A 19,544-nucleotide genomic window follows, 5' to 3' on the forward strand; every position below is an offset into this window, starting at 1 on the left:
GCCCTCCAGGGGACGGTTGTGGGGATTACTGTGGGGCAGAGTCTAGGGTAGGTCTCATCTCCACATTTCCGGTAGGAGGGCGTGGGTGTGACTGTATTACAGTTGGAAGTAGTTTACAGAATTCTAAAGGATTTTCTTAAGAGTGTGTGAGTTCCTCAGGCCACGGTCCCTGAGCCCTGACCTGACCCACATCCCAGGCTTTCCTTCCTGCACTCCAGCTTCAGCGCTCAGCTGAGTCCAGGAGGAACTCAAGTGTGTCGGGGACCACAGGCAGGGGAGGGGCTGTGACGTGTGCAGAGGGCGGGGCTGGTGGCAGGTGAGCCGCCAGGTCTCCCGGGCTCCAATCACTCCGGGAGACTGAGCCATGGGGGGAAAACAGGACCAGGACAAGGAGGCCTACGGTGAGGCGGAGGGCTGGGGGCGGTGAGGCTGGGGTAGGGGCCCGGAGCCGGTCAGGGAGGGGAGGCCTGCTCTGGAAATGGTGGCTGGGTTGACCCCAAGGAGAGGAGCTGAGGGCAGTCGTGGTCCCCGAGGGGAGGACCCAGGAAACAGATGATGGAAGAAAGGAGATAGCGTCAGGGTTCTTGGAGGAGTATGGGGTTCGGGGACGGGACCATTGCTGGGAGCCTTTGAGCAGTGAAGCTGTGATCTCCATGAGGAGGGAGGCTGGAGTCCCTGGGAGCAGAGGGTAATGTCACGCCTGGATTCCGGGGCCCCCTCGGAGCAGGGCCCTCGGAAATGAAGCCTGAAGGAGTCAGGGTCAGGGTCCTGAGCAGGGGAAGGAGTTGAGGGGCTGGAGGAGCGAGCCAGGCTCTGTGCTGCTGTGGGGAGGAACAGCTGGGGTCCCCAAGAAGAGGGGGAGTTTCAGCCGGGACTCGAGTCTCCGAGAGGGGAAAGGTGTTGGGGTCTGCCTGCCAGGGTCTGTGAGGAATGGCAGGGGGAGTGGGTTCTGCTGAGGGCCCCTGTAAGGAGTTGGAGCTGCAGATGTTGGTGGAGAGGGGGCTGGGGGCCTGCCTCCAGGATCCCTATTAGGAGGGAGCCCAGAGGAAAGAGGCAGCGGCCTGCTGGGGTTCCTGTGAAGGGTAAGGCCTGGGGAGGAAGGAGGCCGCTTGTCTCCAGAGTGTCTGTGAGGAACAAAGGCTGGGAGCCTGCCCCAGGGGTCCCAAGGATTAGTGTGGGGGCAGGGTGGGGAAATCTGCAGGGAGAGGAAATGGGGACCAGCTTCTGGGATCCCTGTGTGCAGTGAGGGCTGAGGGCCTGCCTGCAGAGAGTCCTTGGGGTTCAGGGGCCTGCCCTGGTCTGAAAAGGAGGGAACCCCAAGGGAGGGACCTCCCCGAGGCAAGGCTTGGTCAGAAGGGAGGTAGGGGAGGGAGCAGTGGGGACGCCCCACAGACTTCCTGGAGAGGTTTTGGGTCAATCATTGACATCATGTCCCAGAACCACGGAGGGACAGAGTCCAGGGCACCTGGGAGAAGGGGCCACACCCCTTCCCAGATTCTCACCCACCCCTGTGTCCCACATGGGACCCTGGCGGCCTGGCCCCACCTCCTCCCCGTGTGTACTCAGGGAGGACCAGGAACAGGACTTGTGGCCACAGCAATCTCAACTGCCGGCTCAGGTGTCAGCCTGACCGCTCCCCCGGAGAGGAGACTGGCGGCAGCTGGGGACTAAGGTCCCTTCAGGGCAGGAGGTCTACAGCAGCTGGGGGTGGGTCTCCTCCCTCTCCAGGTCCTACAGGAATTGATGCCTTTGGCTCCAGCTTCTTTCCCCACAGCCTGGGGCCAGAGAGTGGAAGGAAGGGCTGGGGCAAACGTGGGAGGGACTGTGCCCACCCTGAGTGGGGGTACAGAGAGGGGAAGTGATAAGGACTGGGATGTGAGAGCGACTGAGATGATTGAACACAGAATCCCACGTCCCAGCCAGAGAAGAGACTTGGGAGAAAGGAACCAGGGTGGAGGAAGGAGGTGAAGAGCCTTGAGGTGTGAGCATAAATGACCCATAAAAGGCCGCCCTTCCCCCCTACCTCCAAGGCCTCCTGGTTGGAGTTCACCGGGAGCAGCAAAGTTGCTGAGCAAGCCTGGATCCCACCCTCCCTGTTCTCTGCTCTCCCTTCCTGCCAGCCCTGCCCCTCTCTTTCTCCCTCCAAATTCCTGAGTGCCCTAGGACAGGGCTTAGGGTAGATCCTGCTGTGGGAAGGGGTTTGGAGAGACTAGAAATTGGGGGAAAGAGATGCCTGTCAATATCTTACTCCCCACACTCCTCCCCCTGCCCTTCAGGGAAACCAGCCAAATATGACCCCTCCTTTCGAGGCCCCATTAGGAACAGGTAAGTTCTGGGCACTGTGCTGGTGGGGGCAGGGTGGTGGACAGGGTCTTGGTTTTGCTTTTATATACTGGAATATTGTTAAGAAACTTGTGGGAGGAAAAACTCCTGCCCCAGGAGAGTGGTGGCCCTGGGGAAACTGTCATGGGTGGAGGGGCCCAAGGGGCCTTCTGGGCTGCTGGTGATATTCTGTGTCTTCAGCTGGGAGCTGGCTACATGGGCAAGTGTCCTTTGGGAAGACTCACCCAGCTGAGCACTTCTGAATTGTGCCCTTTCCTGTGTTAAAACTCAGAAGAAAGTTTACCCATCCAGGAAAAGATTTTTCTTAAAAAAAAAAAAAAAAAAGGTTGTAAAATGAAACCTACCCATGCCTACTTTCTAGCATCCCCCCAACTCTCCAAAGCATGACTCCTCCAGATCATGCTCCCCCTACCCCAGCACACCCTCTCCAGGTGTCTCCCTCATTTCTCCCCCAGGAGCTGCACAGATATCATCTGCTGTGTGCTCTTCTTCCTTTTCATTCTGGGTTACATCGCCGTGGGGATCTTGGGTGAGTTTCTGGCTGGGCAGAGCTGGGGCAGTGGCTGGGGGACATTACTGTCCCAGGGAGGGACCATTCCATGGCTGTTCCCTCTTAAGTCCGTGTGCCCCGCTCCTGGTGATGTATCTGCATGTCTCTATCTGCAGCCTGGGTGTACGGAGACCCCAAACAAGTCCTCTACCCCAGGAACTCCACGGGGGCCTATTGCGGGATCGGGGAAAACAAGTGAGTAAGAAGACAGGAAAGAGGGCAGGAGGGAGGTGCAACAGGAGATGGACAGGGGACCATTCCACCTCAGCTTCCCTGAATCTCACCATGTAGAACAGCCCCCACTGCTGGCCAGTGGCTTCCCAGATGCCCAGAATTGGGAGGCAGCAGAGTCATGGTTCGGAGAAGGCAATGGCACCCCACTCCAGTACTCTTGCCTGGAAAATCCCATGGACGGAGGAGCCTGGTAGGCTGCAGTCCATGGGATCGCGAAGAGTCGGACACGACTGAGCGACTTCACTTTCACTTTTCACTTTCATGCATTGGAGAAGGAAATGGCAACCCACTCCAGTGTTCTTGCCTGGAGAATCCCAGGGACGGGGGAGCCTGGTGGGCTGCCGTCTATGGGGTCGCACAGAGTCAGACATGAGTGAAGTGACGTAGCAGTAGCAGTAGCAGAGTCATGGTTGAGTGTGTGGGTTTTAAAGTTCAGAGACGGGCATTTTCATCTCCAGCTGCACTAAGTTCTGGTCTGTGATCTCTGGCAAGAGACTCAACCTCTCTGATCTTGGAGTTCCTCTTCTGAAACACAAGGATGATTCCAGAAGCAACACTATCAGTCCCAGCATACAGGAGACGCTTGATACATAGTGAAGCTGCTGGAACTTCCCTGGTGATCCAGTGGCTAAGACTCCATGCTCTCAATGCAGGGGACTGAGTTTTGATCCCTGGTCGGGAAACCAGATCCCACATGCCATAGCTAAGAATTCACATGCCACAATCACAGCCACAATCCTGTATAACTGCAATGAAGATCCAGCACAGCCAAATAAATAAATATATAAATATTAAAAAAAAACACAAAACACTAACATTCATATGGCATTGACTGTATTCCAGGCAGGCAGTGTACTTTACACACACAAACTCATTTCAACCTTGTGAGGCAGGTACTATCATTTCACATCTGATGGAAATGAGGTGGTGAGTGGTTAGGGTCATAAAGTTGGGTGATGATCTGGCTCCAGAGTTCAAGCTCTTAACCATCTGTTAGCAGTGGCAATGCTGAGTTCCTTTGGGAAACTCTCGGGTGTCTCCCACACCTCCCCATCTGGGAGGTGCGTGTCTGGGTCACACTGGCCACATCTGGAGGTACATCCCTGAGCTTCCTGGGGTCAGGAGCTGGGTGATGCGTGTCTGGGTCACACTGGCCACATCTGGAGGTACAGCCCTGGCAGTCCTTCTCTCTCCCTGAGCTTGACCAAGCGCTGATGCATGTTTCCTTCTCTCCTACAGAGAGAAACCATATCTCCTATATTTCAACATCTTCAGCTGCGTCCTAAACACTAATATCATCGCGATCGCCCAGAATGGCCTGAAGTGCCCCACGCCCCAGGTCAGAGTCTGGGGCCTGCGTCTGTCCCCTGACCTCCCCCCAGGGTCTGGGTACCAGCCCCTCAGCATGCTTTCTGCCCCCAGGTGTGTGTATCTTCCTGCCCAGAGGCCTCATGGACCGTGGAACCGAGACAGTTCTCACAGACGGTCGAACAGGTCTTCTACGCAGCAAATAGGAATTTCTGTCTGCCAGGGGTGCCTGGGAACATGGTGAGCACTGCCCCCAACATCACTGCTGTCACCAGGGAGTGTCCATAATAAGGGAAGATGGGAGGGGGAGGGGGAGATGATCATGGTGGGAGAAAGGGGATGACTCCTTCCTTCATCCTGCTCTGTGTCTGTGTGTCTGTCTGTCTCCCCACCCCCCTCCAGCAAGTACTCCAAAGCCTACAACAGGAGCTCTGCCCCAGTTTCCTCCTGCCTTCCACTCCAGGTGAGAAGCCACATTCCTCTCTCAGACAACATCCAGTCCTAGGTTTTTGAGGAAACCAGGCTCAGAGAGTCAAGTCACACAGCTACTCTGTAACAAAATAGGAACAGGCATCAGGTCTTTGCTTTTTTTCCTCTGCTGATCATCCTGGAGTCAGATCACCAGTGCTTATTATGCACCTGCTGCATGCCAGACTCCAGGGACAGATGAAGTGAAGATGAAAACTGCTTCCTAGGTGCTGAGATCAGAGGTATTCACAAAGCAATTGCATGAGATTCCCACGAGAACATACATGGGTGAATGTGCACACGTGCATTTATATGCAGGCACAGGAACAGACTGGAAGGACGTTTACCCACATGTTAAAGGGACTGTGTCTGATGATAGGATCACGGTTGATTTTTTTTTTTCCCAATAGTGAATGTTATTTTTAACAGGAAAAAAAAAAGAAAATTGAGGGGAATTCCCTGGTGGCCCAATGGTTAGGGCTCTGTGTTTCCACTGGAGGGGCCACGGGTTGGCTCCCTGGCCAGGGAGCTAAGATCCTGCAAACCTCATGGAAAGTATAGGAAAAAAAAATTTTTTTTAAACTATAGCATGAGAAAGGATATCCAACTCTCAATGTGTGCAATAGGAAGTATTTCCAAATGAGTGCTCCAGAATCAGATAGATCTGGCTTTAAGTTCTAGCACTTGTGTGTGTGGTCTTAGGTAAATGGCTCAGCCTCTCTGAACCTTGTTTTCTTATCTTTAGAATGTAAATGCCAAAGCAAGCATGACAAAGCTGTTGTGAGGGTGGTGATAAATGGCTTTGTAGGCACATAATAGGTGCCAGGGGAGAGGGGTAGGGGCGGAGTGAGAAGGCTTCCTGGAGGAGGGGAGATGAAGATGGAGCTGAATGGGGCATAATGGATGGAATTTCTAGAGGAGGGAGAGAGAAGGCACAGAGGGGAGGGGAAAGGGGCTGGGCTCAGACGATGGAGACTCAGCCTGAACGTCAAGCGTGGGCACTCTCCAGGGTAGGGCGTCTAGCAGTGACCTTGAGCCTGGAATGCCAGGTCCCGGCTGTGCCGTGTCTCCCAGGCACTCTAGCAGAGGTTGAATTGAAGGGTGGCAGGGGTGGGCGTGGAGGTGCTGCAAGAGGCAGGAGGGTCTAACCCAGGCAGTGGCAGGGCATGGAGGAAGGGGCATGAAGAGACAGTGAAGGCAGCCAGACTGGGCTCCTTGGGGCAGGAGCTCCCTTTCTGCTGTGGAGTCAAGAACTGCCCTCTGCAGGGTGCAGAGCCCTTCTCTACCCTGTCCTAGCAGCAGTTCGGGGGTGGAGGTCTGGGGGCGGCCAGAGACTTTGAAGTCAGCTCTGTGGGACCCCCCCCACCCCGGTTCTCTCCCTCCAGCTCTGGGGCGCTGTTTCCCATGGACCAATAGTACCGTGCCTGAGCTCCCAGGGATCTCCAACACATCCATCTCCCAGAGCATCAGGTGGGCAATCCCTTGCCCTTCCACCTCTGTCCCACCCCCCTTTCCCACTCAGAGCCCCATCTGACTCTGTCTCTCTCCAATAGTGGTCTTCTCGACAGCCTCAATGCCCGTGACATCAGTGTCAAGATCTTTGAAGATTTTGCCCAGTCCTGGTATTGGATTCTTATGTGAGTCACCAGGTTCCTCTGCCCTCTCATCCTTCTTCTCTCCCCACTGTGCCTCTCTGTCCCCTAGACCACCATCTGAAACAGGATCTTTGGGCAGGGGAGGAGGAGCCAGAGGTCTGAATGGATCCCAAATCCAACAGGATTTATAAGAAAAAGGGGATGGAGGTAAAGTGGTTCTGATGGAGACATTAGGGGTTTGAGGAAAGACATCTGTGGGCCTTTGCACAGGGAAAGATACGAGCAATGTGGGGTGACCCTCACTTATGTTTCCCTGTCCACAGTGCACTAGGCCTGGCTTTGGTTCTGAGCCTGCTGTTTATCTTGCTTCTACGGCTGGTGGCCGGGCCCCTGGTGTTTGTGCTGATCATAGGGGTGCTGGGCGTGCTGGCGTATGGCATCTACCACTGCTGGGAAGAATATCGCGTGCTGCGGGACAAGGGTGCCTCCATCTCCCAGCTGGGCTTCACCACCAACCTCAGTGCCTACAGAAACGTTCAGGAGACCTGGCTAGCCGCCTGTGAGTGCCCTGCCTACCGTGAACCACTGGCTGCCCAAAAGCTGCCCTGGCCCTGACCCAGGCTCCTCTGTCCCCTGTCTGCCCTCAGTGATCATACTGGCTGTGCTCGAAGGCGTCCTGCTGCTGATGCTCATCTTCCTGCGGCAGCGGATTTGCATCGCCATCGCCCTCCTGAAGGAGGCCAGCAGGTCAGGCCTGCCTGGGAAGGAGAAAGGGCAGAGGGCAAAGGGGCGGGCCTGAAAAGGGAGCGCTGGAAAGGTAGCAGGGCAGTGGAGGAAAGGGGATAGCATAACATGGTGATTAACAAGTGAAAAGTGAAAGTGAAGTCTCTCAGTCATGTCTGACTTAGCGACCCCATGGACTGCAGCCCACCAGGCTCCTCCGTCCATGGGATTTTCCAGGCAAGAGTACTGGAGTGGGGTACCATTGCCTTCTCCATCTGTGACTCTAGTTTCCTCTAAAGTTCTCTTGAGGCTGATTTATTCAATTCAGTTCTTCCAGTGAACACCTACCGCGTGCCCAGTCTTAGGGGTATGGGGCAGGCCCCAGAGAGGGCAGAGGTGTGGCCTGTGCCGGGGTCAACCCCAAGAGAGGGTGGTGGGGGTCGTGGGGTAGCCTCACTGATGGACTGCTCTCATCTCCCTTGCAGGGCTGTAGGATACATAATGTCCACCATGTTCTACCCGCTGGTCACCTTCGCCCTCCTGCTTGTCTGCATTGCCTACTGGGCTATAATCGCTCTGTATCCTTTGCCCACGTGGCTCACCCCTCCTGAAGCCCTTGGGGGTGGGGGGCAGGGCAATACTAGTGCCATCGGAAGAAGGCACCCCTTCTGCCCAGCAGACACAGCCCTGCTGTGAAAGAGCAGGCACAGGCTGAATTTCAGCCCCTCTGTGCAGTGAGCAAGCTGCTCAAACGCCTGGGAAGGGTGGCTGAGGAGGGGAGGGGAATCTGTGGAGGTCCCCCATCACCCTGCTTTCTTTGACTCCCCTCTGGATTCCTGGCCACATCGGGGCAACCCCAGTACGTGTTCTGGGCGCCCAACAGCAGTTTGCCCGGCTGTGAGAAAGTGCCCATGAATACATCATGCGACCCCATGGTGAGGATCTGGGGGTGTCGTGGAGGGCGTCAAGAGGGCTGAGGGGACCTTGGAGGTCAAGTGGTCCAAATCCCTCATTGTGCAGAGGAGACAGGACCAGAGGGGGCAAGGGGCTCACCCAGGGTCACACAGCAGGCCCCTAGCAGACTCCAGATCTCCCACGGAGCACCTCCCCCTGCCCCTTGTGCTGGAAGAGGAGGCATGCTGTGCCGCCAGGCCCTGGGGCAGGAAGATCCCAGCATCGCCTTCGCTCCTCAGGATGCTTCTCTGCCCAGAGGAACATTGACCATTTCATCCTTTCTGTCTCACTTCACTTACCTGTAAAATGGAGATAATCTTAATATCTGTGCTTCAGGGTAGCCGAGAAAGGACACTGGGTACATGAAAATGCCTAGTATAATGGCTGGCACCTGATAAGAGCTGGTGTCTGTAGGTGGGTTTTGTTTAGGTTATTTTAGTCTTCCTCAGAACACACTGTTCTAGGCAACAGGCAGGTGGGTTCCCTGGGTGCCCGGGAGAGAAACTACTTCCCCAAACTCTCCTCTGTGAGCTTCCCAGGGAGTTGGGGCTGGACTGCTGGGCATTTAGTGTCAAAGCTTTCATGTGGCCACTGCATCAGAGCTGGGACCATGGGCTGTGCCCACAGGCATTGTTTAGTTGCTCAGTTGTGTCCCACTCTTTGCGACCCCATGGACTGTAGCCCACCAGGCTGTTCTATCCATGGAATTTCCCAGGTAAGAATACTGGAGTGGGTTGCCATTTCCTTCTCCAGGGGATCTTCCCAACCCAGGGATGGAACTTGTGTCTACTGCATTGGCAAGCAGATTCTTTACCCCTGAGCCACCAGGGAAGCCTGCCCACAGACATTTGCCGCATACTGAAAAAAGGAGAGGGAGACCACTTAAGGAGGATCCAGGCACTGCTTATACAAAGCCCCAGATGAAGCAGTTGTTGCTTTCAACTTGCTTAGGACCTAGCGGGGGCAACAGACACAAACCCACAATTACATAAAAAGTGGAAAGTAGTTTCCCTCTTGTTATAAAATTTCAAACATACAATCAGTTTCAACAGTTATCAAGACTTTTGTCACATTTTATGGAAAAACATTTGGGTTTGGTTTTTTTTTTGGCTGCATCACGTGGCATGTGGGATCTTAGTTCCCTGACAAGGGATAGAACCCAAGCCCTTGCAGTGAAAGGATGGAGCCTTAACCACTGGACTGCCAGGAAAGTCCCGTGGAAAGAGAAATTTGTTTGATTTTTTTAAGTGTAATGTACAATATTATATAAGTTACAAGTGTATAGCATAATGACTCACAGTTTTTAAAAGGCACACCCATTTTACAGTTATTATGAAACACTGGCTATATTCCCCATGCTGTAAATATATCCTTGTAGCTTATTTTATACCAAGTAGTTATATTGCCCCATCCAGCTCCCCTCTCCCCACTGGTAACCACTAATTTGTCCTCTATGAGTCTGCATCTTTTTTGTTATATTCACTAGTTGGTTGTATTTTTTAGATTCCACATATAAGTGATATCATACAGTATTTGTCCTTCTCTGACTATTTCACTTAGCATAACATCCTCCAAGTCATCCATGTTGCTGCAAATGTTCCTGTTTATGGCAGGGTAGTAGTTCATTGTATATATTGATATATACCATATCTTTGTCCATTCATCTGTTGATGGACATTTAGGTTGCTTCCACACCTTGGCAAATGAAAATAATGCTGTTATGAACATTGGGAGAGCATGGATCTTTTCCAATTAGTGGGTTGTTTGTTTTTTGTTTTTTTTTGAGGGGTAGTGTATATCCAGAAGTGAAATTCCTGGGTCATAATGGTAGTTCTATTTTTAGCTTTTTGAGAAACTTCCCACAGTGACTGAACCAATTTACATTCCCATCAACAGTGTACAAGGGTTTCCTTTTCTCCATATCCTTGCCAACATCTGTTGTATTCTTTTTGATGACAGCCATTGCGACAGGTATGACGTGATATCTCATTGTGGTTTTGATTTGTAGTTCCCTGACGATTAGCAATGTCGAGTATCTTTTCATGTCCCTGGTGCCCATCCACATTTCTTTGGAAAAATGTCTGTTCAGTTCTTCTGCCCATTTTTAAATCAGGTGTGTGTGTTTGCTTTTCTTTTTTATGTTGAGTTGTATGAGCTGTTTTTATATGTTGGCTATTAATCCCTTATTGATCATGTCATTTGCAAATATTTCCTCCCATTCAGTAGGTGGTTTTTTGTGTGTTTTTTTTTTTTTTCATTTTTCAACAGTTTCCTTTAACGTGCAGTTTAGTAGGTCCCACTTTAGGACCTTTGCTTTAGGAGACAAGTCTGTGTTTTTTACTTTTTACTAGAGACATTTGCAGATACACACAAACATGGAGAATCCCCATACTCAGATTCCATAACCTTCAGCTTTCTGTTCTTTTTCTGTCTCCCCACCCATTCCCCAACCCCCTGCAATTTTTTTTTTTTTCCTGGAGCTTTAAGAGGCAAATTCTGAACACTGTGCCATTTCATCAATAAATATATCAGGATGGATCTCAACAGATAAGGACTTTTAAAAAGCATAACCATTACACCATTATCACACCAAGCAAAATGAACAATTCCTTAGTATCATCTGGTACCCAGTCTGTTCAACTTTGCTAGACAGTGTTTTGGTTGAAGTTGCAGAGGCTGCTTTGGAAGAGGACAGCTGATGGAGTCCAAGGGAGAGCTAGGCACTGGTAACACTGCTTCCATACCATTAAGGCTTGGTTACAACAACAGGGCTTCTCAGGTGGCGCAGTGGTAAAGAAGCTGCCTGCCAACACACAAGATACAAGGGACAAGCATTCAATCTCTGGGTCAGGAAGATTCCCTGGAGTAGGAAAAGGCAATCCACTCCGGTATTTGTGCCTGGGAAATCCCAGGGACAGAGGAGCCTGGTGGGCTACAGTCCATGAGGTCACAGAGCCACACACAACTGAGCCGCAACAGCAGCACAGCCTGGGAGCTCTTGTGCTATTGCAGAGACTGGAGACTGAAGGAAGCAAATTATGCTCACACAATAGGCAAGCTGAACCCTGTCTGAACCCAGAGATAAATCTCCTGGAAGGAACGGGCTTCCCCAGCTCTGGGAAGGCTGTTTCCATCCTCTGCTGTTCTCCACAGGAGCAAGTGAACTCCTCTTGTCCCGGGCTGATGTGCGTCTTCCAGGGCTACCAGTCCACAGGCCTGGCACAGCGTTCTCTCTTCAACTTGCAAATCTATGCAGTTCTGGGGCTATTCTGGACCATCAACTGGGTACTGGCCCTGGGCCAGTGTGTCCTGGCTGGGGCCTTTGCTTCCTTTTACTGGGCCTTCCACAAGCCCCGGGACATCCCTACCTTTCCCCTGGGCTCTGCTTTCCTGCGCACACTCCGGTAAGTCCAGGGCAGAGGAATGGGAATTGTGAACCTAGGAAGCCCAGGGGTCCTGGGGCTGCCTCTGACCACCAATTCCCTGCAGTTACCACACGGGATCACTAGCCTTTGGAGCCCTCATTCTGACCCTGGTGCAGATAGCTCGGGTCATCCTGGAATACATTGACCACAAATTGAGAGGTGAGCAGAGGCTGGGGGCTGGCCGAGACTGGGCTAATCAGCTGCATCCCTGATGGGGCAGGAGCGCCTATCAGGGGCCAGTGACCAAACATGAGCCTTTCTTACCCCCAGGAGCCCAGAACCCATTGACTCGCTGTATCCTGTGCTGCTTCAAGTGCTGCCTCTGGTGTTTGGAAAAGTTCATCAAGTTCCTGAACCGCAATGCATACATCATGGTGAGTGCACTATATGAGCAACCCCTTGCTCTGGGCACTCCTGACCCTGACCTCCCGCCCTGGCCCAGGTGAGCTCACCACAGCTAACTCTGAAATTGCCACCTCACCCAGATTGCCATCTACGGGAAGAACTTCTGTGTCTCAGCCAAAAACGCCTTCATGCTGCTCATGCGGAACATTGTCAGGTCAGGCTGACACCACCCCACCCCCCACCCCACCCCTGTCATCTCCCATCCACAAGTGTGCTGTGCTCAGAAGGGCCTTGAGCTTGGTTTAATCTCTGCTACCTCCATCTTGAAATGTGAACAGCTTTCATTTTGCATCTATCACAGCAAATTATGCAGCTAGTTCTATTCCCAGCCCAGGCAGGCCTCTTATCCCCAACCTATTCCAACACCTTATACAGGGTGGTCGTCCTGGACAAAGTCACAGACCTGCTACTGTTCTTTGGGAAGCTGCTGGTGGTTGGAGGTGTCGGTAAGGACCAGGGAAGGGAGTTACAGGGACAGAGGACAGGGGTGCTGGACAGTTTAAGAGGTGTCCTCAGAGGAGTGATAGTGACGTCCAGATTTCTCCCATAGGGGTCCTGTCCTTCTTTTTCTTCACGGGTCGCATCCCTAGTCTGGGTAAAACCTTTGAGAATCCTCAACTCAACTATTACTGGCTGCCCATCATGGTGAGTGACACGTTCCCACCCCCACCCCCACTCCATACCTTCTCACCCCTCCACCCCGCGGCGACTTCATTCTCCAACTCTCCAAAGGAACACTATCGGGAGCCTTGTGTCTTCCAGGTCTCCATCCTAGGGGCCTACCTCATCGCCAGCGGCTTCTTCAGTGTTTTTGGAATGTGTGTGGACACTCTCTTCCTCTGTTTCTGTGAGTGACAAGACAGCCCCTCCACCTCCTCTCCTCAGCTTAAAAGATCGTTCAGGCTCTTTAGGAGATGTGGTGCTTCTAGAAACAGCGACTTTGTGAGTTATAGGAGCCAGAGCCTCTTCTAACATCCTCAGGGCAGGTGTTTGGGAAGAATGGAGGGAATGAGCTCCCAGGTTCCTGGGCTCTCTCAAGAAGGGGCCTTCTAGGGCAGAGGCCTCTGATTCGCTCCCAGGTTCCTGGGCTCTCCCAAGAAGGGGCATTTTAGGGCAGAGGCCTCTGGTATCTTCCCGAGAAAAACTAGGGAAGAAATTAGCCCCAGGAGACTTCCCAGCAGGTGGCTGTAGTGAGTGGGGAGTTCCTTACCATACTGTAGGCGTTTATTCAGAGTTTCCTGTGTAGCAGGCTCTCTGTCAAGCAACTGACATATATTTTTTCCGTTAACCCTTATCACGCTATGAAATATAGTATCGTTCACCCTACTTTGCAGATGAGGACACGATTACATAGGTTACAAAAACTGCGCCCCAAACCAGCCGGTGGTGGTGCAGTCTGGAAACCAGGCAGCTGTCTCTTAGTCCCTCATTTTCCCGGGTAGTGGGGTTGGTTCCCAAAGGTTCGCTCTTACGGTCTCTGTCGCGCCTTAGTGGAAGACTTGGAGCGGAATGATGGCTCAGCAGACCGGCCCTACTACATGTCCAAGAGCCTTCTGAAGATTCTTGGCAAGAAGAACAAGGGGACCCCGGGAGACAAGAAGAGGAAGAAGTGAAAGATGCAGCCCTGATCCTGGACTGTCTCCCGCCTGTACAGCCTCCCCGCCTTCCAGATCACGCTTTTGTAGTAAAAAGATTTTATTAAAAAATTGCTATTTTGTTTTCTCAAAAATTCTCGGACTTTTATTTCATCCATGATTACATGCAGCCTTTTTAACCTCGCCGGCTCTTTAAAGTAGGTCCCGCCCCCATGACGTAACCTAGATCCCTTGACCAATCAAAAGGTTTCTGCTGAGTAATGCCAGCCCCCTTCTTCACCCCATCCAATACGGTTTCCGCCCGGGTCACGCGCCCCGGGGCTTCAAAGATGGCCAATTGGAAGAAGTGGCTCTGAAGCGCAGAAGGTCACGTGCAGAGTCCTGTGAGGACCAGTTAGAGTCGCGGAAGCGCGGCTAGGCGGCTGGGTGTGGGCCGGGTTTGGGGTATACATCTGAGCGTTTAAAGGGCCGGGGTTAGTTGATCGATTCCAACCCGCGTCCGAGTCCTGGGGGCCAGGGTCGTGACCGCCGCGAGGGAGAGATGACTGAAGAGGGACCCGGTATAGTGTCCTTGGGCAAACTCAGGAGACCGCGAATGCTGCGATTATGGGGAATCTGTAGGGTTCAGATATTTTCTGCGATCTTCATGCTAATGTCTCCTGCAGGAGTCGGGGCCGGAGCAAAGGATGACTTCAGTCTGGTGGGTCCCCATTCGCATAGCTCCGTCCCCGACCCACGCGGGCTATCTGTGCCCGGTTGTCCCCGTCGGGACGGGGCTGCTGATCGCTTTCTCCTCCAAGGAACCCTGCGACCCCGTTTCCTCCTTTCCTAGTCCCTTTCCCTCTCTGGGTCCTTGTCCTCTTTCCCTCTGAGTCTCCTCTTTCAGGCTTCTTCCCCATTTGAGGTCTCCCTGTCCCTGAGGGCTCATTCTCCCCTCGTAGCTCCTTCCTAGCTCTGAGCCACCAGTTTCACTCTAAACTCTCCTCGGGTTCCCCTTAGTTCTGGGACTCCAGCTCGCACACCGGATCCCCATCACTCAGCCTCTCCCAGAGAAATCTGACTCCAAGCCTCTCTTCATTCACTGTAAAACCCAAAGTCACCTTTGTTCTGTTGACCCTTCCTCTTCCTAGGTTCATCCACTTGTGACCATGGAACAACTTCTGTGGGTGAGTGGGAAGCAAATCGGCTCCGTGGACACTTTCCGAATCCCGCTCATCACCACCACTCCTCGGGGCACTCTCCTTGCCTTTGCTGAGGCCAGAAAAATGTCGACATCGGATAAAGGAGCTAAATTCATAGCTCTGCGGAGGTCTATGGACCAGGGTATAAAGATGACTGGGTCACGAGAGGTTGGATGGGTGGGGAGCTTGACCTGCCTTTAGGGGCCTAGGGCTGCTGGATCCCTGAGAAGTAGAGAGAACCTAAAGGAGGGAAGGTGTCAGGGCAGTGATCTGGAAACTAGTATCACCAAGGAGTTGAGCATACATTCAAACATTTATTGAACACTTACTATATACTTGGCATTGTTCTAGGTTCTGTGAATACAGTTATGAACAAAACAGAGCAAAAATCCTTGCCTTCATGGGATAGGGAATGGGGAGACAGACAATATACATAATAAATAACTAAATGTATTTTTTGTGTTAAGAGGTAATAAATACAGTGGAAAAAAAACAAAATAGGGCAAGAGATAAGGAGAGTGCTAGAGTCTGACTGCAATGTTAAGTACATGATCTTTTAGCAGACTCAGAGGAGGTGAGTGAGCCTTGAGAAAGAGCATGCTAAGCAGTGTAACAGCTTAGATGCCCCAAGGAGGGAGGGAAATATTCAATGAATGAGGAGTTTGTGTGGCTGGATGGAGTGAACAAAGGTAGGTCAGAGAGGTAAGGAAGGGCAGGTCTTGTAGGCCTCGGGGCCATCATAAAGCTTTGGGTCCCTAGCCAGGAGGTGAAAATGGCAGGGAGTGGTGGAAAGAGCACCTTCAAAGTGCTTACCCTGGGTCTCTTCCTTTTTTTCTTTAGGCAGCACATGGTCTCCGACAGCTTTCATTGTGGATGATGGGGAGACCCCAGATGGGCTGAACTTGGGGGCAGTGGTGAGCGACACGACGACAGGCGTGGTCTTCCTTTTCTACTCCCTCTGTGCTCATAAGGCTGGCTGCCAGGTGGCCTCTACCATGCTGGTGTGGAGTAAGGATGATGGTGTTTCCTGGAGCTCGCCGCGGAACCTCTCCCTGGATATAGGCACCGAGATGTTTGCCCCAGGACCGGGCTCTGGCATTCAGGTCTCTGTCCTGAGATGGGTGGAAGGAGCTGCCTTGTAGAGAGTCTGCCCCATAACGGACTCCTTTGCAAAGACAAGATCCTGTGAAGTCAGATTTTTCTGTCTTAGATGGGATTCCGTGGAAGAAAGGGACATCCTGGGAAGAACATTCTACCCAGGGAAGGTGGAATTTTGCCAGTGGCATTCCATCTGGGGGTTGTCCACAGGGCTGCCCCAAACCATGTAACAATCCATGAACCCTGGCATGCTGCAGTCCACAGACTCACAGAGAGTCGGACATGACTAAACAACTGAACTGAATCCATGTACAGATTAGAAAAAAATTAGAAAACCCCATGCAGATTAGGGAAAAAAACTCCTTCATTTGGGCAGACACAAGCCTGTGCCATGGGCCACAGCTTGGTCCATGAACACAGGTTGGGTTTAAGCTTCCATCTGATGCCTGTGGCTAGGCCTCCTTGTCCTTCGCACAGCCTGTCCAGAGTATACCCTGTATGCCCCCAAGGAGTTTATTCTGCCAAAAAGCTAAATTCAGTCAGTGGGTGTTTGCAAGGCTTGCGGGACCCACAGCAAGGACAGAACGGAAGGGGACTGGGTGTATCCTCAAACTTAGGTGAGGGGTCCCCCTTCCCTGCCTCTGAGCCTCCTCAGTGTCTCTGTCTGCAGCATCCCGATCCTTTCCCCACAGAAACAGCGGGAGCCTCGGAAGGGCCGACTTATCGTGTGTGGCCACGGAACGCTGGAGCGGGATGGGGTTTTCTGCCTGCTCAGCGATGATCATGGCGTCTCCTGGCGCTACGGAGGTGGGGTCAGTGGCATCCCCTACGGCCAGCCCAAGCGGGAAAATGACTTCAACCCCGATGAGTGCCAGGTGAGGATTCCACCTGTTCCCCACCCGCCCGACCTGCTCTGCCCTCCAGAGGCCCATTTTACTCAGACCCCGGGTCTGGCTGCCCAGCTCTGTGCCAGCCAGCCTTGCTCCCTCAGGGATGGGGCCCTGGGCCCTGCCCCTGCCCTGGGTCTTCCTGAAGCCCTCTCCTCCACTCAGCCCTACGAGCTCCCCGATGGCTCAGTCGTCATCAACGCGCGGAACCAAAACAACTACCACTGCCATTGCCGCATCATCCTCCGCAGCTACGACGCCTGTGACACCCTGAGGCCTCGGGATGTGACCTTTGACACGGAGCTCGTGGACCCTGTGGTAGCTGCAGGGGCTGTAGCCACCAGCTCTGGCATTGTCTTCTTCTCCAACCCAGCCCATCCAGAGTTCCGTGAGTATATGCCAGGTGGTGTGGGGTGGGCAGGGGAGCCCCTGTGACCGAAAGAAGGCCGCCTTGTCCAGGAGGGAAGCCCTTCATCTCCCTGACTCTGCTGCTGTTCCCAGGAGTAAACCTGACCCTGCGCTGGAGCTTCAGCAATGGTACCTCCTGGAGGAAGGAGACGGTCCAGCTGTGGCCGGGGCCCAGTGGCTATTCATCGCTGACCACCCTGGAGGGCAACGTGGATGGGAAGGATGAGGCCCCACAGCTCTACGTCCTGTATGAGAAAGGCCGGAACCAGTACATGGAGAGCATCTCTCTGGTCAAAGTCAGCGTCTACGGAACACTGTGAACTGTGCACCTGCCATGGGGGCAGAGGGCCCTGAACTGAGCCTCAGGACCGTGGGTCTGCAGAGGGTCTGCTGGAGGAGCCTAGAGGACAGTTCTACCTTCCTTTCGACGCTAGCCTTTTGCAAAATCAACTTCTCTTTGACAGGGAGATGATTCCTTTAAGACTAAAAACCTGGCTTCTCCCACCCAGGAGGAGCTGCCCGCACCTGGGAGCGCTTCCCTTCCACATTGTGCACCCCCTGCCCTTTCTGCCCTCCTGGGACAATGACTGGTCCTTTTCTTGGGCAGGGCTAGGTGGGCCTGTAGCATTAAATAAATGTGAACTCAGGGAACTTGGGAAGACTTACCTCTTTGGGGTAAAATACTGGTTTTGGAGAGGGTTGATGAAAGCGCTAGGAGGGCAGGACATTTGGCTTCAAGAGAGGATGAGGGGCACCATGCACTTTGATTATTTATGAATCAAAATGTTTGTAACTTAACATTTTAATGAAGGAGAATGAATATTTGCAGTGTCTCTCTGTTTCTGTCATTGCGCGTCTTCGTATCTGTTTTCCCCGTGCACACGTGTGGGATGGGGCGTGAACTTGGGTAAGGAAGCTAGTGTGCTTATTGACTGTGAAAATCTGTGACTCTGGCAAGGCAAATCCTCCTTTTTGACTTCATACTCTTTCCTATCACAGAAGAAGTTCGCTCTTCACAGGTGTAATGAGGAGCAGGAGGAGGAACCTCGTAAGATAATTAAAAACCAGCTGCATTGTAATTCTAAGGTGGGATGAGAAGCTGTCCTCCATGAAGCAGGGAGAAGGTGTGTAAAATGCAGGTGAGAAGCTTCTCCCAGGCCAGCCTGGCAGAGAAATAAGCACTGTGGCAATTACATGTGAAAATAGCATTTCGTCCTAGAGCAGATGCTGTGAAAAGAGCCTGCAGCTGAGTGGGACAGCCACAGCTTTCCTCTGTATGGAAAGAAAATGCAATGCCTGGATAAGATGGTAGAAATGTTCAGGACTTTTTTTTTTTTTTGGCTGTGCTGGGTCGTCGTGGCTGTGTGGGCTTTTCTTTAGTTGCGGTGAGTGGAACTTACTCTTCCTAGTGGTGCTCAGGCTTCTCATTGTGGTGGCTTCTCTTGTGGAGGACAGGCTCTAGGCACTCGGGCTTCAGTAGTTGCGGCTCTCTGGCTCTAGAGTTCAGGCTCCGTAGTTATGGCACACCGCTTGGTTGCTCCTCAGCATGTGGAATCTTCCTGGACCAGGGATCAGACCTGTGTACCCTGCATTGGCAGGTGGGATCTTATCCACTGCACCATCAGGAAAGTCCTCAAGACATTCTTTATGTCTTTATCATAAAGAGATGAGGGCCGCATTCATTTGCAGTTAGAGATATCTTTTACTTTCAACTGCATTTATAAGAAAATGTTAGAATAATTTATTCTATCTGACGGAAGAAGTAGAATATATCCTACTGGGTGTAAAGACAAGGTGTAATTTTGTTATGTTCTATCCAGAGTTTGTGGTCAACAATGTAATACTTGATTTTTCATTTTATAGACATTTTCAAAAATACAAAATTAGAGAAAATAGCTTAGTGAACCTCAAGTACCACAACATCCAGTTTCAGCAGTTAATCAAGATGTTACCACGTTGCATCATCTGATCCTTTTGTCTATTTTCTTTGTTGAAGTATTTTAAAACAAATCCCAGACCTCATGACATTTCACCCCTACATTCTTAAGTATGCATCTCATTCTTTTTTTTATTACATTTTATTACATAACCATAATGCTATTGCAGTGGCCACAGGACTGGAAAAGGTCAGTTTTCATTCCAATCCCAAAGAAAGGCAATGCCAAAGAATGTTCAAACTACCACACAATTGCACTCATTTCACACACTAGTAAAGTAATGCTCAAAATTCTCCAAGCCAGGCTTCAACAGTACGTGAACTGTGAACTTCCAGATGTTCAAGCTGGATTTAGAAAAGGCAGAGAGGAATCATTAAATTGCCAACACCCGTTGGATCATCGAAAGAGCAAGAGAGTTCCAGAAAAACATCTG

The 19,544-nt window shown here is 52.0% G+C and overlaps 2 protein-coding genes across 2 annotated transcripts; both read left to right on the forward strand.

Moving 5' to 3' along the window:
- Positions 1-357: 357 nt before the first annotated feature.
- SLC44A4 (solute carrier family 44 member 4) lies at positions 358-13,734 on the forward strand. Its single transcript, NM_001083442.1, has 21 exons — positions 358-401; positions 2,277-2,325; positions 2,799-2,872; positions 3,010-3,088; positions 4,367-4,466; positions 4,550-4,675; positions 4,838-4,898; positions 6,289-6,373; positions 6,457-6,540; positions 6,822-7,057; positions 7,146-7,245; positions 7,707-7,799; positions 8,054-8,156; positions 11,329-11,579; positions 11,665-11,759; positions 11,871-11,974; positions 12,086-12,159; positions 12,381-12,451; positions 12,556-12,650; positions 12,768-12,852; positions 13,497-13,734. The coding sequence occupies exons 1-21, from the start codon at positions 365-367 to the stop codon at positions 13,616-13,618; spliced, it is 2,124 nt and encodes a 707-aa protein (NP_001076911.1). The 5' UTR covers positions 358-364; the 3' UTR covers positions 13,619-13,734.
- Positions 13,735-14,037: 303 nt separating this feature from the next.
- Positions 14,038-17,999, forward strand: NEU1 (neuraminidase 1). Its single transcript, NM_001083642.1, has 6 exons — positions 14,038-14,300; positions 14,731-14,923; positions 15,622-15,884; positions 16,572-16,754; positions 16,932-17,154; positions 17,268-17,999. Exons 1-6 carry the CDS (start codon positions 14,142-14,144, stop codon positions 17,492-17,494), a joined length of 1,248 nt encoding a protein of 415 aa, NP_001077111.1. The 5' UTR covers positions 14,038-14,141; the 3' UTR covers positions 17,495-17,999.
- The last annotated feature ends 1,545 nt before the right edge of the window (positions 18,000-19,544 follow it).

Source organism: Bos taurus, chromosome 23, assembly GCF_002263795.3.
Source record: "Bos taurus isolate L1 Dominette 01449 registration number 42190680 breed Hereford chromosome 23, ARS-UCD2.0, whole genome shotgun sequence".
In the NCBI taxonomy this organism is placed as follows: Eukaryota; Metazoa; Chordata; class Mammalia; order Artiodactyla; family Bovidae; genus Bos; species Bos taurus.

Coding starts and splice junctions, on each gene's coding strand:
- NEU1 (NM_001083642.1), top strand. CDS start 14,142: ATGACTGAAGAGGGACCCGGTATAGTGTCCTTGGGCAAACTCAGGAGA. Junction 14,301..14,730: donor CAAAGGATGACTTCAGTCTG/GTGGGTCCCCAT, acceptor TCCTCTTCCTAG/GTTCATCCACTTGTGACCAT. Junction 14,924..15,621: donor GCGGAGGTCTATGGACCAGG/GTATAAAGATGA, acceptor TTTTTTCTTTAG/GCAGCACATGGTCTCCGACA.
- SLC44A4 (NM_001083442.1), top strand. CDS start 365: ATGGGGGGAAAACAGGACCAGGACAAGGAGGCCTACG. Junction 2,873..3,009: donor CATCGCCGTGGGGATCTTGG/GTGAGTTTCTGG, acceptor CTCTATCTGCAG/CCTGGGTGTACGGAGACCCC. Junction 11,975..12,085: donor ACCGCAATGCATACATCATG/GTGAGTGCACTA, acceptor CACCTCACCCAG/ATTGCCATCTACGGGAAGAA.